The sequence below is a fragment of the Toxorhynchites rutilus genome, chromosome 3, assembly GCF_029784135.1.
Source record: "Toxorhynchites rutilus septentrionalis strain SRP chromosome 3, ASM2978413v1, whole genome shotgun sequence".
Taxonomy (NCBI): domain Eukaryota; kingdom Metazoa; phylum Arthropoda; class Insecta; order Diptera; family Culicidae; genus Toxorhynchites; species Toxorhynchites rutilus.
In genome coordinates this window covers 138,241,019-138,257,315 of record NC_073746.1, presented here as the reverse complement: position 1 = coordinate 138,257,315, position 16,297 = coordinate 138,241,019, and the positions used below count along the sequence as shown (strand labels likewise).

The following is a 16,297-nucleotide window of genomic DNA, read 5'->3' as shown; positions in this document are numbered from 1 at the left end:
AAAACCGCAGCTTTCGAGAAAAATATTTAAAAAAAATATAGTGCCCTCAAAATCCATTTTTTACAATCAATAATTACCAAAACAAAATCCATTTTTTTTAAGAGGCAAAGACCTCTGTATTGTCAGCTTGTATTGGCCTCCGAGGGCTGCGGTTAGCCGCAAACAACTTGATGACATGTGCTCACTCCTTCCTGAGCCACGATTGATCTTGGGAGACTTCAACTCTCACGGAACTGCCTGGGGGGAACAGTACGACGACAATCGTTCATTGTTGATATATGACCTTTGTAACAGTTTCAATATGACCGTTTTGAACACTGGGGAAACAACACGGGTATCTAAACCTCCTGCTAACCCAAGCGCTATTGACCTCTCGCTTTGCTCGAATTCACTATCGTTAGATTGCAAGTGGAATGTAATCCAGGATCCCAACGGTAGTGATCACTTGCCAATCAAAATTTCCATCACCATTGGGTCGAATTCTTCTGAATCTATAAACATGGCATATGACCTCACAAGACAGATTGACTGGAAAAAATATGCGGACGCGATTACTCTAGCCATCAATTCCAGAGATGGTTTACCTCCATTGGAGGAGTATAACTTCCTTTCTCGTTTGATCCATGACAGCGCGGTTCGCGCTCAAACGAAACCCATCCCAGGTTCCTCCATTCGCCGAAGGCCTCCCAATCCATGGTGGGATAGCCAATGTTCCAAGCTTTATCAGGATAAATCGAACGCATTCAAAGCTTTTCGGAAACGTGGAACCATTGAAAATTTTCAATCGTATTTGGACCTTGAAAATCAATTTAAAAACTTGATCAAAGGAAAAAAACGAGCTTATTGGCGAAATTTCGTGGGAGGTTTGTCACGAGAAACGAGAAACGTCAATGAAAAAATTATGGAAAGTGGCTCGAAACATGAGAAATCGCTCTTCAACAAATGAAAGCGAGGAATATTCACATCGATGGATTTTTAATTTTGCACGGAAGGTTTGTCCTGATTCCGCTCCTGTGCAAAAAATTGTTCGAGATATACAACAAGATAGGTGCGATCTTGATTCCGAGTTTTCGATGGTAGAATTCTCTCTTGCTCTCCTTTCATGTAACAATTCTGCTCCGGGATCGGATAGAATTAAGTTCAACTTGCTGAAAAACCTCCCTGATGTGGCGAAACATCGCTTGTTGAATTTATTCAATCGGTTTCTGGAGCATAATATTGTTCCAGATGATTGGAGACAAGTGCGCATTATAGCTATTCAAAAACCCGGAAAACCCGCGTCCGACTTCAATTCGTACCGCCCAATAGCAATGCTGTCTTGTATACGGAAATTGTTGGAGAAAATGATCTTGTTTCGCCTTGATCGATGGGTTGAAACGAATGGCCTACTCTCAGATACACAATATGGGTTCCGCAGGGGCAAGGGGACGAATGATTGTCTTGCGTTGCTTTCTTCAGAAATTCAAATGGCTTACGCTGGAAAAAAACAAATGGCTTCAGTATTCTTGGACATAAAGGGGGCCTTTGATTCTGTTTCAATAGAGGTTTTGTCAGACAAATTACACTCTCGGGGTCTGCCGCCTCTATTGAATAATATGTTATATAACTTGCTTTGTGAGAAGCATTTGAACTTTTCTCACGGAGATTCGGCAGTAAGTCGGGTCTCTTACATGGGCCTCCCCCAGGGCTCATGTTTAAGCCCCCTTTTGTACAACTTCTATGTAAGCGACATCGACAATTGCCTTACACAAAATTGCAGCCTAAGACAACTTGCAGATGATGGAGTGGTCTCTGTCGTAGGATCAACAGAATCCGACCTACAAGAACCCTTACAAGATACTTTGAACAATTTTTCAACCTGGGCCATTGGGCTAGGGATCGAATTCTCCACGGAGAAAACAGAGATGGTGGTTTTTTCTAGGAAGCATAGACCAGCAAAACCAAAGCTTCAACTTTTGGGTAAACCGATCACTCATGCTATGTCATTCAAGTATCTTGGGGTTTGGTTCGACTCCAAATGTACTTGGGGGGCCCATATTAGGTATCTGAGTAAAAAATGTCAACTAAGAATAAACTTTCTTCGTACAATTACCGGCACCTGGTGGGGAGCCCATCCCGAAGATCTTATAATGTTGTATCGAACAACTATTCTCTCAGTGATGGAGTATGGCAGTTTCTGTTTTCAATCAGCTGCCAAAACACACTTAATTAAACTCGAGCGAATTCAGTATCTTTGTCTCCGTATTGCGTTGGGATGTATGCCCTCAACGCATACCATGAGCCTCGAGGTTTTGGCAGGCGTACTCCCACTAAAAGATCGCTTCAATTTATTATCTCTTCGGTTCCTCATCCGGTGTAAGGTTATGAACCCATTGGTGATCGGAAATTTTGAGCAGCTGATCGAGCTAAATTTTCATTCAGGATTCATGAGCTCATATCATGAATTCATCTCCATGCAGGTTGATCCTTCTTCGTATATTCCCAACCGTGTTTGTTTTCCTGACTACATCAATTCCTCTGTACATTTTGATCTGTCCATGAAGCAAGATATCCATGAATATTCAGATTATCAACGATCGAGGATCGCTCCAACGATCTTCGATGCAAAGTATGGGGGTATCAGTTGTGATAATATGTACTTTACTGATGGGTCCACTATAAACGAGTTCACAGGATTTGGAGTGTTCAACAAAATTTTCAGCACCTCCCATAGTCTTCAGTTTCCTTGCTCAGTGTATATTGCTGAATTGGCAGCGATACACTGGGCGCTGGACAGCGTCGCCTCACGACCTGTTGAACACTATTACATTGTAACGGATAGTCTTAGCTCCGTCGAAGCTATCCGTTCAGTGAGGCCGGAAAAGCACTCGCCGTACTTCCTTGAGAGAATACGAGAAACTTTGAGTGCTTTATCCAGACGCTGTTATGTCATGTGGGTCCCTTCTCATTGCTCAATTCCGGGTAATGAGAGGGCTGACTCATTAGCAAAGGTAGGTGCGATTGAAGGCGATATTTATCAGCGTCAAATCGCCTTCAATGAATTTTACTCTTTAGTCCGTAAAAATACCATCGCTAACTGGCAACGCAAATGGAACGAAGATGAATTGGGCCGGTGGTTTCACTCGATTATCCCTAAGGTTAGCCTCAAACCATGGTTCAAAAGTCTGGACTTGAGTCGGGACTTTATTCGCACCTTCTCCCGACTCATGTCCAATCACTGTTCGTTAGACGCGCTACTCTTTCGTTTCAATCTGGCCGGCAGCAATATCTGCGTTTGTGGCCGAGGTTACCACGACATCGAACACGTTGTTTGGTCGTGTGAGGTGTATCTTGTTGCCAGATCGAATTTAGAGAACTCCCTTCGGGCTAGAGGAAGGCAGCCCAATGTGCCGGTGAGAGATGTGTTGGCTCGGTTAGACCTTGATTACATGTCCCAAATATATGTTTTCTTAAATCTATCGATGTTCGTGTGTGATTATCCTTATATCCTTATACCCTCCATTTCTTCCTTTGTGAGTAATTGGTCCGCTTGCTATAAACAGGAGAATGAAATGTAAATTCACAATAGATGTACGAATAGATTTAAGAATTGAGTGTGTGTGATTATCAACATTGTAATAATTTCCTTATACCCCATCCTTTTCCTGAGAAAAATATGTCACCCTTCTAATCTCGAGTCCACCGCGAGTAATTGGTTTCCCACATTACTAACCATAGATTTAAGAAAATTGTTCATATATATAGTTTTAAAAATATATTTAATATTTCGGCTCCTTTAAACTTATGTAACTGAGCCTGTAAAAATAAACGAATTTATAAAAAAAAAAAAATCCATTTTTTTTCGAAAGTGTAATATTTGTTTAAAGAAAACTTAGAAAGACTCGTTGGTTTCGATTCGATATGTTGATCATCTGAATCGGTCCAGTTGTTCAAAAGTAATACATTTTTTTAAATAAGTCATTTTTGGAAAAAAAAAAAAAAAAAGGGAAAAAATTGATATTTAGAACCACTCTGAAATGGGAATGGGTACCCTAATGGAAATATTTAAAAAAATATGGGTCTTATATTTTGCGATAAGGAACAAAACTAGCCCTTTTCACGAAAATCTTTGAAAAAAAAACTTTGGCGTGGTGGGACCGGATGACACCCGAATCGGCTGTTTTGGATGGTTACCCCTTCAATTAAATCTTGTTATCAAGTCTTGGTTTTCATTCTCTAATGAAAAATCAAAGTTACTGATCCTAATTTGAGAATAATTATAATTAAGATAATTATAATTAATATAAAGAGTGATTAGTTTTGAATTAAAAGAAAAACACAGAGACATGGTAAAAAAAATAAAATTTATTGTTGAAAGTTGAAAATAGTCCAAAGGCGTCAAATCGCATGTTATAGGAGGCCAATTCACTGGTTCAAAACGAGAGATGAATTACTCTCCAAGTTCATTGTGCAATAGGTCCATTCCAGTTGAAACTTCATGTCAACTGGCTTGTGTGTTTTGGGCAATCTCAGCGCACAATAGCGATCAACATTTTCAGAAACGTTGTTCTCATCTTCACGTTTATAGAAATCCGGGCCAATGATTCCTCCGGACCCGAACCGCACCAAACAATACATTTTTCGGGATGCATTGGCAGCTCTTGTATTGATTTTGACTGCTCGTGGGACCAACAATTTTGTGATTCATTTCCATCACTGAAAACATTTTTAACAGAGCATTAATTTTGATAACAAAGTCCCATGATTTTTATTCGTTTATTCGTTTGTAAGTCTTTCCATAATTGAATGGCAATGAACACTTGCAACGTTTGTTTTGACACGAAACTTTTTATCTTTCAAAGGAATGCGCTGAAAAACCAAACAGACTAAACAGAAAAAAAATCACGAACAACAAATCTTAAATCATTACACGTCTCGACCTAACAGCAGCGAATTCCGAGCACATCGTCAAAGTCAACAGAGGTAATAAATTTACTTTCGATTGACAACATACCAATCCATTTAAGCATGCCGGTCTCATCGTTGACCTCACATAATTTTTATTTAATTTCAACTTTGATAAGCCTCTTTCACTAGGTGCCACAAAAATGCAACTCGTTAGTAACAGCTTCAAACTCACTGTAAGATTTGGAAGCGTTTCTTAGTTCTAAAGGGTGTGTCACATCAAATTGCATCACGGAAAAAACGCTGTAGAAATTCGCCCAGTAGACCGATCCTTTTGAAAATTTTAGACAGTAAAATAAAAACTATTAAACAACTTTTGGCATTTTCTTTTTATTCATATTTCGAGCCCAAGCCCGTATGCTCGCACCTTCCTCTTTACCCCGTCCATAAGGTTCTGTACAACGTCAGGTTGTAGTTTTTTTTTTGAACAGAAATCCATTTTCTCTTGAAGTCCGCCTCCGATTTGACAACTTTTGGGTTTTTCCGGAGGGCCTGCTTCATAATCGCCCAATATTTTTCTATTGGGCGAAGCTCCGGCGCGTTGGGCGGGTTCATTTCCTTTGGCACGAAGGTGACCCCGTTGGCTTCGTACCACTCCAACACGTCCTTTGAATAGTGGCACGATAGTGGCGCGAGATCCGGCCAGAAGATGGTCGGGCCCTCGTGCTGCTTCAATAGTGGTAGTAAGCGCTTCTGTAGGCACTCCTTAAGGTAAACCTGCCCGTTTACCGTGCCGGTCATCACGAAGGGGGCGCTCCGCATTCCGGGCTCACGTCTTCCCCACCAAGTTTTGCCTTTCGTCGCGGTTAGGAGCCTTCTGAACCTTGTATGTACGCAGGCCCTCCCGCTGCTTGGTCCGCTGGACGAATGAACTTGACAAATTCAGCTTATTGGCGACATCCCGCACCGAACTTCTCGGATCACGTCTAAACTGCTTAACTACGCGCTTGTGATCTTTTTCACTGACGGAGCCTCCATTTTTGCTGTTCTTCACCTTCCGGTCGATGGTTAGGTTCTCCAAGTATCGTTTTAGTACTCTGCTGACCGTGGATTGGACGATTCCCAGCATCTTACCGATGTCCCGATGTGACAACTCCGGATTCTCGAAATGAGTGCGCAGGATTTATTCACGACGCTCTTTTTCGTTCGACGACATTTTTCCAAATTTACGAAAAATTGACAGTGAAGCATGGCCAACGAGATCTATACACTCTTATCTGATTATAAGCGAAAGCTGAAGATATAATTCATAAAAATTAAATTTCTACAGCGTTTTTTCCGTGATGCAATTTGATGTGACACACCCTTTATTTCATGATGAACTGTATGACTTCCAATGCATACTAATGATTGGCATCATTCCAGATCATTAATTCCAGCGGCCTTCAAATGTCCACGGAATCTTGGTATCCCTAGCAACTATTCGCTTTCCGAAACTTCGTCGAAAAAAGTTTGGGAAGGAAAATTTTCAATTCGCAGTCAGATACTGCTAACATATATCTTGCTTGAATTGCGGCTACTTCTTTGACGATGTTGATCGCTTTCGTAATTCTCAATAAAAACGATCAATGTTCTTTTCTGCAGCAAGCAAAATTACCAGTATGTTGTCCTCATAATTTCGAAGAATAATTTACAAACCTTTGAATACAGCTTTTGTGTTATGCTTTCCCTACAAAACCTCCTAACCTGAAACCTCCTACTGACATGATTGGTGCGTTGTCAAAAATTGAGAACGGCACTTCATAAAAGCTGAACTGACACTTTCCTAGTCTAGAAATTTGAAAAAAAAACATTTTTTTCCTGCATATTTCTTAAGTTTAGACATTTAAGAATATACCATAGAAAGGACATTCTTTAAGTCCCATTGTTTATCAAGTTATAGCCATTTTAGTGATTGTTTCACTTGTCCGAGGCTCATACGATAGTGGCATCTTCACTGATCTGTTCGATTTTTTCGTTTCAGGTAACCCCAAGAAAAAAGCCCCATCACTTCACCAGCTTCTAACTATTCTAATGTTGAATATGCTTTCCGTTTATTTCTTGTTGTATTGTTAAAACATAAAGAAACGGATCATGTAATAATGGATAGTAAAAATATTCCTTGCTTCATTTGTTCAGAGTTCGAAAAAATTCCCGAAACTCGTGCTTTTATACTAGAATACCCCTTTAACACGTTCGTCGCCCCGTCACCCAGATATGGGTGACACATTTCTCGTTCAGATTGAATAGGATTTTTAAAGGGAGTTGCATGGAATATGCACCTAAGTATAAGTATAGTATATATAGAAAAATTATAAAATCAAGACCATAATAATATATTTTTTAAATATTCTTTTTATTAATTTATATATTCTTCACTAAATAATGACACCAATCACTGAACCGGTTCGAATGAATTTTCAAAAAAGATAGATGACGTTAATTTTTTTCGAAAAAAATGTAATTATCACGGTCGTGGGTGTCACCTCTTTTTTAATGAGGTACCCGGGCGGACCGCCCGAATTTGAGTCACTGTAGATAGAATATCATACTAAGAACAAAGTAAGCGATGGAAAAATGCAACTTTCAGCATATATAAAGGTAAGTTATTTTCAATCATTTTCAAACATGTCTAAAGGCTTATACTGCCGGTGAATTCTTTTCAAAAAAGATTTAGAAAAAAGATTTTGAAATAGGCCAAAAAATTTTCTTAATTTCTTACAAATATTCATAACTCAAAAACATGTTTGCAAAAACAAAACTTGCAGAACATGCAAATCGCGATAATTTATACATAAGAATATTACGAGTTAAACATCAACAATATTTTTTCAAAGAAAACATGAAAAAGTTGATATCACATGTGCGCATCTTCCCATGTATGGGTGACTTAATGATATATGTAAGGGCTCTATCTATCTTTTCTCTATCTATTTTTTCAGAATTTTTCAGAAACATGTTTTCGAGGAAAATGATTTTAATTTTCAAAATATGTTTTTGCAATGATTTTATTTCAAATTTTTTAAATATTCTTTAATGAAAAAATAAATAATTTCCTATATTTCATTCCTTGACTAAAATTTTGTAGGTCTTATAGTTTTTGAATGAGAATTTTTTTGAAATTTTGGGTTTTTCTCAAAAAAATCTTAGTTTAGAAATTATAAGATCTAAAAAATGTTAGTTAAATAATGAAAAGTAGGAAATTATTTTGGACTTCATTAAAAACAACAAACAAATTTTAGAAAAAAAATTTCATTGAAAAAAAATATTTTGAGAATTAAAATTCATTTTTCTCGAGAAAATTTTATTTTTAAATTCTGACCAAATAGATATGAATAGCCTTAAGAATTTCCAACAAGTCGGAAGATGGGGAATTTTTTTTCTAACAACCATGTTTTTCATCTTTTTTTTGGAATTTTTTTTTAACTAATCCTAATTCGACGATATAGTTTATCCGATAAAGCATAAGGTCATAATAAAATATACCACTGTATGGTATATTTTTAAATCTTCAAACATCAGAAATATGAAGAAAAAATTTTTTTTTCCGAAGTTCTAGACTAGAATACCACGTTAGCATAGTTCCACTTGCGTCATTCTCATTAGTACCGTTTTGTTTCATATTCCGAAAACTTCATTTTTAAATGTAAATTTACTAAACTTTTATGTTATAAATAACTGAATAATGAAAGCACAGACATTCTTTGAGGTATAGGCTTCATTTTGACATCATTTACAGGTATCTATACAGCCTATAATTTATAATATTAGACATTTGCAAAAAAGTGACATTCAAAACCAATGATAAAATGTTTACGTTAGCAAATTCTGTAAAAAACTATTCGTTCATTTTTCAGTTTTTGTAGTTTTTTCAACTATTTTGTTTGTTGTTTTCATGTTAAGTGCTAGAAATGGTATGAATCTACAATAAATTGATGAAAAAAATTATATTTTATGCAGAAATCTTTATTCAAATTAGTGTTCGGAATAAGAATCAAGTTGCTATGCATGATTCAAATTGCGAACACCTCCTTTTTCAATGTGATTTACGAAATTTTAATGTTATGAATAATTTAATAACCAAAACCCTGACATTCTTTGGGTTATATACTTCATTTTAACATAATTTACAGGGATTGATACCGATATAGCGCCCTTGGTTCGGAAACCATTTAAACTATAAAAAACAAATACAATCAATAATTACAAAAGCAAAATCTATTTTTTTACAGGTATACGATTACGATTACGATTTATTTTTAATTGTGGACCTTAGTACACAGCAGGTAACATTCCTCAGCAACAAATAGAGATTTTTCTATGCTTCTTACTTATGGTATGGCAATTTCAATATACATATACAGGGTTTTCCAACTTTAAATTCCGAAAGTTAGAATTCGAATTTCGATGAAACTTTTATTTTATATTACAAATTTAAGTTTGGTTTATGCCATTATGTGTGTTTTTGGTACAACATCATTCAAATGTCCACCTAGGGCTTCCTCGCACACCTTGATCCGGAACAGGTAATTTTCGATGACTTTTCGGCACATATGGGGCGGTATCTCGGTCATAACTTCACGAATGTTGTCTTTCAAATGTTCAAGAGTTTGCGGAGAGTTGGCATAAACACGGTCTTTCGCATAACCCCACAAAAAAAAGTCTAGCGGGTTCAAATCGCATGATCTAGACGGCCAATTGGCATCACCAAAACGCGAAATTATGCGTCCCTCAAATTTCGTTCGCAATATGGACATGTTCGGTCGTGTTGTGTGGCACGTGGCGCCGTCCTGCTGAAACCACATGTCATCCGTATCCATATCTTCAATTTGTGGCAAAAAAAATCGGTTAACATGCGGCCATAGCGCTCACCGTCTCGCCGTCCTCATTTTCAAAGAAATACGGCCCGATGACTCCACCAGACCATAATGCGCACCAAACAGTGACTTTTGGCGGATGCAATGGCCTCTCAACAATCACGTGTGGATTTTCTGAGCCCCATATATGGAAATTTTGGGTGTTCACATAGCCACCGAGCTCGAAATGTGGCTCATCGCTGAAGAAAATTTGAAGAAAATTTGATGCGAAAATTCAGCATTTTGCTGCTGTTGTTCGTTCACCCAATCAACGTATGCCCGACGCATTCCATGGTCAACACGCTCTAATTTTTGTACCAGTTGGACTTTATATGGATGTAGGTGCAAGTCCAATTGCGAAATTCGCCACAATGATGTGTTTGACAAGCCCAATTGCTGAGCACGCCGTGGAATCGAAACATTCGGGTCATCCTCCACACTGGCAGATGATGCACAGGTTTCACAATATCCGCTACGGATCCAGTTTGTTCGAATTTACGCACTACATTAGCGATTGTGTGCTCTGTAGACCGTCCATGACGACCAAAATCCGTCCGTAATGCTCGAAAAACATTTGCCGGTTTCTCATCATTTTTATAGTATAATTTAACAAAATTAACACGTTGTGGGATGCTAAAACGATCCATATTGTAAAATGGCAGACATTCAACTAACGATATGACGCTTTGGTTGACAGCTATGTCAAACGGTTGTCAGCGCAGGGCTGTATACTTTCGGAAGCCCGAAATGGAAAACCCTGTATATCATCGGTACGTCTCATTGTGATATTATGTTCCTGGCGACCTTCTCAGGTTGTATATGGATATTTTTCGGGTGCTCGAATGTGTGATATTGATATTGTACGTTTTCGAATGTTCGAATGATCCCGACGCAAAGTTTATATTTGGTACATTTTATCGTAGATGTATGTTTCTGGTGACCTTCTCAGGCTGCCCATAGCTATTCTTCTCTTTCAGGTGTTCGAAAATTGCGATGCGAAATATAGTCGGTATGTTTTATCATACAGGTATGTTCCCGGTGACCCTCTCAGGTTATCCATGGTTATAATTCGTCATCGGCTGTTTGAATGTGTAGAAAGTGTGTGCAAAATCTAAAATTGATCTATAAGTTCGACCCAATGATCATGAAATACAGTGTCGAGGGTCTTTTCGTCGTGTGATTGCAAGCCGCTTTTATAGAATCACATCACTTACCGCAGTGAATCCTGATTTTTCACCCTTCCCACTAACAACTATCCCTTCCATGATAAACGCTAGGGAACCACGCTATAGAGGCGACCCTTCTGGCCTTCGGGCGGCGAATATTATACTAACATTCCTTCCCTTCCCCTGGTGACTGTAAAGACGTGGCGGGCGTCGTTATTGACAACTTAAAGCTCGAATCACCGAAAATTGCACAACGAGAATGATTTGCTAGTCCCAAGCGTCATTCTGTGTGTTCTTTGTGCAATTTGGTTGGTTCAGGTCAATCACGGAGAGCAACTACGAATTGTACAGTCTACCAAAGCTCAAGCTCATAACATAACCAAAAATCAGAGATGTGATTTTTTTCGTTTTTATGTTATTAAAAAAATCAAATTTCTCCCTTTACCAAAAAAAAACTAAACTTAATAACTTTTAACCAACTGGAGCGATTTTTCATAGTTTTCTCGGTTGAAGATACGGGCCGCTATATTTTTCATATATTTTTCTTGAAGTTAAGGTTTTTTTTACATAAAACATCAATAACCCAAAGGTTTTTTTACGGTTTTTGAGTTATGATTTGTCCAGTGGTTCAAAAGTTATGTATGTTTTATTTGACAAACTCATTTTTGGAAGAAAAAGCAAAAAATGATGTTTCGGACCATCGGTTGATTTTGAAAAATCATTTGAAGTTATGAACAAAAAGGACAAAAATCACATCTCTGATTTTTGGATATGTTATGTAAGGAACCTCAGCTTTCAAGAAAAAATATAAAAAAATAGCGCAAGAAATAATATAGCGCCCTCTAGTCCAAAGTCATGAAAACAACAAAATTTGTTTTTTTATATTTGATAATTACGAAAACAAAATCCAAATTTTTGCAAGTATGAAATTTTTCTAAAAAACACCAACCAATTGTCTTTAATTTGATATGTTGATCATCTGAATCGGTCTAAAAGTTCAATAGTTATGAATTTTCGAAAGTCGTTTTTGGGAAAAAAAAGGAGAAAAATGAATTATTCGGACCACGCTAAAATGAAAATCCCTAATATAAAAATAAAAAATACGGGTCTAATTTTATGCGATAAAGAAGGAATATACACCTGTGGAGCCGATCTGGCGTGGAGGTAACATCCATACTTCTCACGCTCAAGATCACGAGTTCAATTCTCACTCCCGACATTCTTCCAAAATGGAAGGTAAAAGTGACGAACCAGCCAGAAGCGTTGAAAGTCACTCTAATACAGAGAAAAAAAAAATATACACCTTTTCACGATATCTGAGAACCATCGGTTTGGCATGGAATGGCTGTATAGTTACATCTCTTTGTTAAATTATTAGAGTATAACATAACACATAACTGATCGCTACATAACACTTAATATCACATTATATACGATACAAAAATTTTCAGAAAAAATGCTATATTTTTTCTCATAAACACAAACATAAAATAATTAACATCTAAAATTGATTTCCTCTGGATCGCATTTTCTCTGGTACGTCCTGAGATGACTGGTAACATTGGTCTGAGGTTTGTTTACGTTGGACGCACGTGAACACTGCGCTCCTGCGTTTTGCGCTTTGTGGCCGTGTCTCATATGAATCCGAGCTGCAGATTTTGTCGAGAACTGGGATCCACATTGCGGACAAACGAACCTTATCTGACCGTCATCTCTGGCCACAACTTTCGGCTCTAGGATTGTATCCGTTTCGCGTGCCATTTCCAGCACCTTGGATTGGTTGATTATTCCTGCCGTACTGTTATAAAGCACAGGTTCCGGTTCAATCTTTATCTCGAACAGATTCGAGGAAGCTGACCGTTTAAGTGACTTTGCTGGTTTGAGCGATTGGACGGTTGAAATTTTTTCGGCAGAATTTTCCCCCAGCCGCTGAGTTCTTGGTTGTGTGTCGCATTTTTTCTTCTGTATTCTTGGTGAATGTCGTTGAGATGTTGGCGACAACATATTTTTTGGTTTTTTTGTATTATTAATTTTATCCTGGATTGTAGGTAGCACTTTTGCTTGGACATTACGAGACGATAACGGCTTTACAGTATTTGACGCGAGTTTTAACGCGATATTGGCCGGAACTGATTTTTTCTCCCGATTTGACTCAGATTGTTTTATAGTTTGTGATTGCTGAAATTCGGTGTTAATTGGAGAACCACTGTCAATAAAAAGGCTCTGCGTTCTCCTTCGTTTCTGAGCTAGCGGGGTACTCGACACTAACGGGACTGATTTTACAAGTATTTTGTTCTCGACACCCAAATGCGTGGTTTTATTCACTGTGGGCATCAAATTCTTCGTTAATGCGTTTTCAGACTCCATAAAATTCTTACATTCAGACAATCCTTTAATTTCCAGAAATTCAGCCGTTTGAAGAAATGAGGACAAGTTATTCTGCGCGATGTTCGCTTCTCCCCGGTACATGTAATCAACTATAGCGCGAAGATCATCGAACTTAACATCCTTGAGAAGGAAGATGGGATGTTTATCGTAGTTTCGAGACACAAGAGCCTCAAAATAGGGACTGCACGCTGATAGGACGATTTTGTGAGCAGGTAGGAATTGTCCTTCGGCTGCCAATGTACAATCGATGAGTGCCTGTTTTTGCAATAAAGCCGGGAACGTAACAGCCAGGGCACACTGGTGATCGTCCCAACGAAGACAAACCGATCCGCCGTCCATGCTCACTCGTTGTGAATGCTGCTGCAATTGTAACATTCCGTTAGACAATTCGTAAAATTAAATATGTATCGTATATACTTTGTTATTGTCCAGTTTACAGCTGAATTATAGAACGGTTTACATTCGCCCGGAGAACTATTTTGAATGGCACTAAAATTGCCGCCTTTTCCGTTGCTCTTCCCACGTTTGGCATACAACCACCACCAAGAAGATCCTGTTCTGACGATGTTTAGGTAGAAAGACATTCATTGTGTTCATGTGTTAACTTATACGCACGACTACATGTGCGCTTGACGAATCAGTGTGCACTGTAAAAGGGGTTCATAATGATGAATAAATACATGCTTTTCTCCCGTCGAGGCTATTCGAGTGTTGGAGTAGAGAATCTGTTTTTAATGATATCCCAGAAGCATGTATGGAACCAACAAATTTCAAGTATTGCAAGCTAAGCTTTTTTTTCTTGTCGTACGGAGCTCTCCGAAGGAAACAATTGGCACATCTGTGGAACAATGGTGTTGAAATTCAACGATTCGCCTGAATGTCTATCCATATTTATTTTTTTTATTAGTTCGTTGTTTTTGATTTCAAAATATTCTAGGATTTGCTTAAATACACTTTGTACCAAAACTTTCTGTTTTATGCCAGACGAAAACAGACAAGAAACCATGCACAAACAACGCACCGTTTTCAGGCATTCAGCATAGGGTAAATGATCTTGGTTTGTCCAATTTGGGGTGTTTTTACGCAACAAGTAAATGCAAATCGATTTTTCTTCATGAAAATCACACATAATCGATACGAGTTTGCCCCAAGTCTCTAGTTGCTTATATTACCATAAGGTGTTGAAATTATTCAAATTTTTATGTTTTTTAACGATTTTCCTTAAAGAAGAATTATGATCATGGTTTGACCACCTCTGATCATGGTTTGCCCAAAAAAATGATCATGGTTTGTCCGGTTTTAGAAATCTCCATTTTTGAATGAAAACATTCGAATTCAAAATTAGATGTTGCATTTATCATTGCTTAAGTTTACTGTCATCATATTGATTCATTCATAATTTAGGCTTTCTTCAGAGTATTGCCTTTTCTTGGGCATTTTAGAAGTGTTCACCTCAACACAATCAACACAGAAAAATCATACTTCTGCTATGCGCGAAGCACACCATAAACAAACATAAACAAACCAAGCGGTTGCCATAGAAATCATGTGAACAAAACAACATTATTGAATTGGACAACTCATGATCAGAATTGAGTTCATCAAAATGCGTTAATTTAATGGTTTAGCTATGTAAATCCGATACAAATGGTGAGCAAGCATGATGTTTACAATATTCATAAGTGTTGTAATCCAGAAAAGGTCTGAATACGTGCCAAATAATCATCTGGTGATCGATTAAAAGTTAGCTCGAATGAGGGGCGCATTGACACAAATAGAAGGTGTATTTTATAATCCTTTAAAACATGTGATTTCGTAAAAATATACTATCAAACTACTATAAATCATGTAGAAGGCAATTTCATTTATATGTTTCGAAACATTCGAAGGCCTTATTTGACACAGGAGCGCTGAATTAGAGCATTCAAAATAGTGGGCATACCATGATCATATTTTCGAGTGGACAAACCAAGATCATTTACCCTACAGGTATCTGAGCTGTTTCCTTTACTACGTCCATTGAGTTACTGTCTCAATGAATCCTTGGAAACATTGTTTCTTCATCCTTTCATATTACTAAGCAGAACTGTACGTTTACGGAGCATTACACCAATACCATTGGATGCTTCTTTGCAACCTCATGTCACCTCAGTACTCGCTAGGTTCTGTTTCCACTGTATACAGTCGCCTCACTCCCTATGCTCCTCTGTTTCCGATCTCGCACTGGATTCGATGTAAATACTTATTTTGAAAAACTTTTTTTAGAATAGAGGATTCTCGCTCCCATCTAATCTTTACAGACTAAGCGAATTTTTGGATGCAGAATTAACGGAAAAATTACGCGGTAAATTATAAATTTCTAAAAGCTTAAGTTTCTTTTCTTGGAGCATCGTCTATGCTCCGTGCTCTGTGTGATTGATAATGGGTTTTGAACAAAGTGTACTTTGTAGAATAAAAATAAGCTTCGGAATCGGCTCAGCAATGATACGATGAACGCTTTTTTGAGACCAAAAGATTTGGTCAAACATCGTGGCGGCTGTTCGATTGTTTTAATGTTTTAATTAAAGAAAACTATGTGTAAGCACATCGAAATGCTTGCAAATGTAAATGTAGTATTTGTAGTAAATAAATGAGTATTTTATTCATGCTGATAATCAATTCTTTCTTCTACAACGAATATTTTCGATGGTATAGATTCTTGGATAAAAAAACAGATGAGAAAGATTTTTGACACCTCTGGGACACACTGGGTGGGACATTTTTAATACCACCGTGCCCCAAAGGGTTAAAGTAAAATATAGAATATTTTTTATTGATTAATTAGGATATCATTTTTTTACCTACATCAGCATGTTTTGTTTGTTTTATATTGCTCGTTGATTTCATAATGGACAGGTTCACAATTTTAACCTTTTTCTTTAGAATTGTGTTGAGCGTTTTGTGTTTTGGAAATTCGCTGTCTTT

The 16,297-nt window shown here is 37.7% G+C and overlaps 2 protein-coding genes across 4 annotated transcripts in view; both read right to left on the bottom strand.

Moving 5' to 3' along the window:
- Window positions 1–16,297, bottom strand: part of LOC129779143 (protein gustavus) — a 385,901-nt gene that overhangs the window by 324,801 nt on the left and 44,803 nt on the right. The gene's annotated exons all lie outside the window — the stretch shown is intronic.
- LOC129779142 (transcription factor GAGA-like) lies at window positions 11,944–14,323 on the bottom strand. Of its 3 annotated transcripts, none has more exons than XR_008743574.1 (3): window positions 13,751–14,323; window positions 12,249–13,690; window positions 11,944–12,085 (listed from the first exon to the last, which is right to left on the bottom strand). XR_008743574.1 is itself a non-coding variant. In XM_055786425.1 (2 exons), the coding sequence occupies exon 2, from the start codon at window positions 13,670–13,672 to the stop codon at window positions 12,440–12,442; it is 1,233 nt and encodes a 410-aa protein (XP_055642400.1). In that variant the 5' UTR covers window positions 13,673–13,693; window positions 13,751–14,323; the 3' UTR covers window positions 12,241–12,439. The 3 variants fall into 3 exon arrangements, 1 of the variants encoding a protein (XP_055642400.1); XR_008743573.1 differs by having other exon boundaries at window positions 11,945–12,085; window positions 12,249–13,693; XM_055786425.1 differs by lacking the exon at window positions 11,944–12,085 and having other exon boundaries at window positions 12,241–13,693.

Excerpts from the sequence above, each read along its gene's own strand:
- LOC129779142 (XM_055786425.1), bottom strand. The coding sequence starts at position 13,672 with ATGGACGGCGGATCGGTTTGTCTTCGTTGGGACGATCACCAGTGTGCC.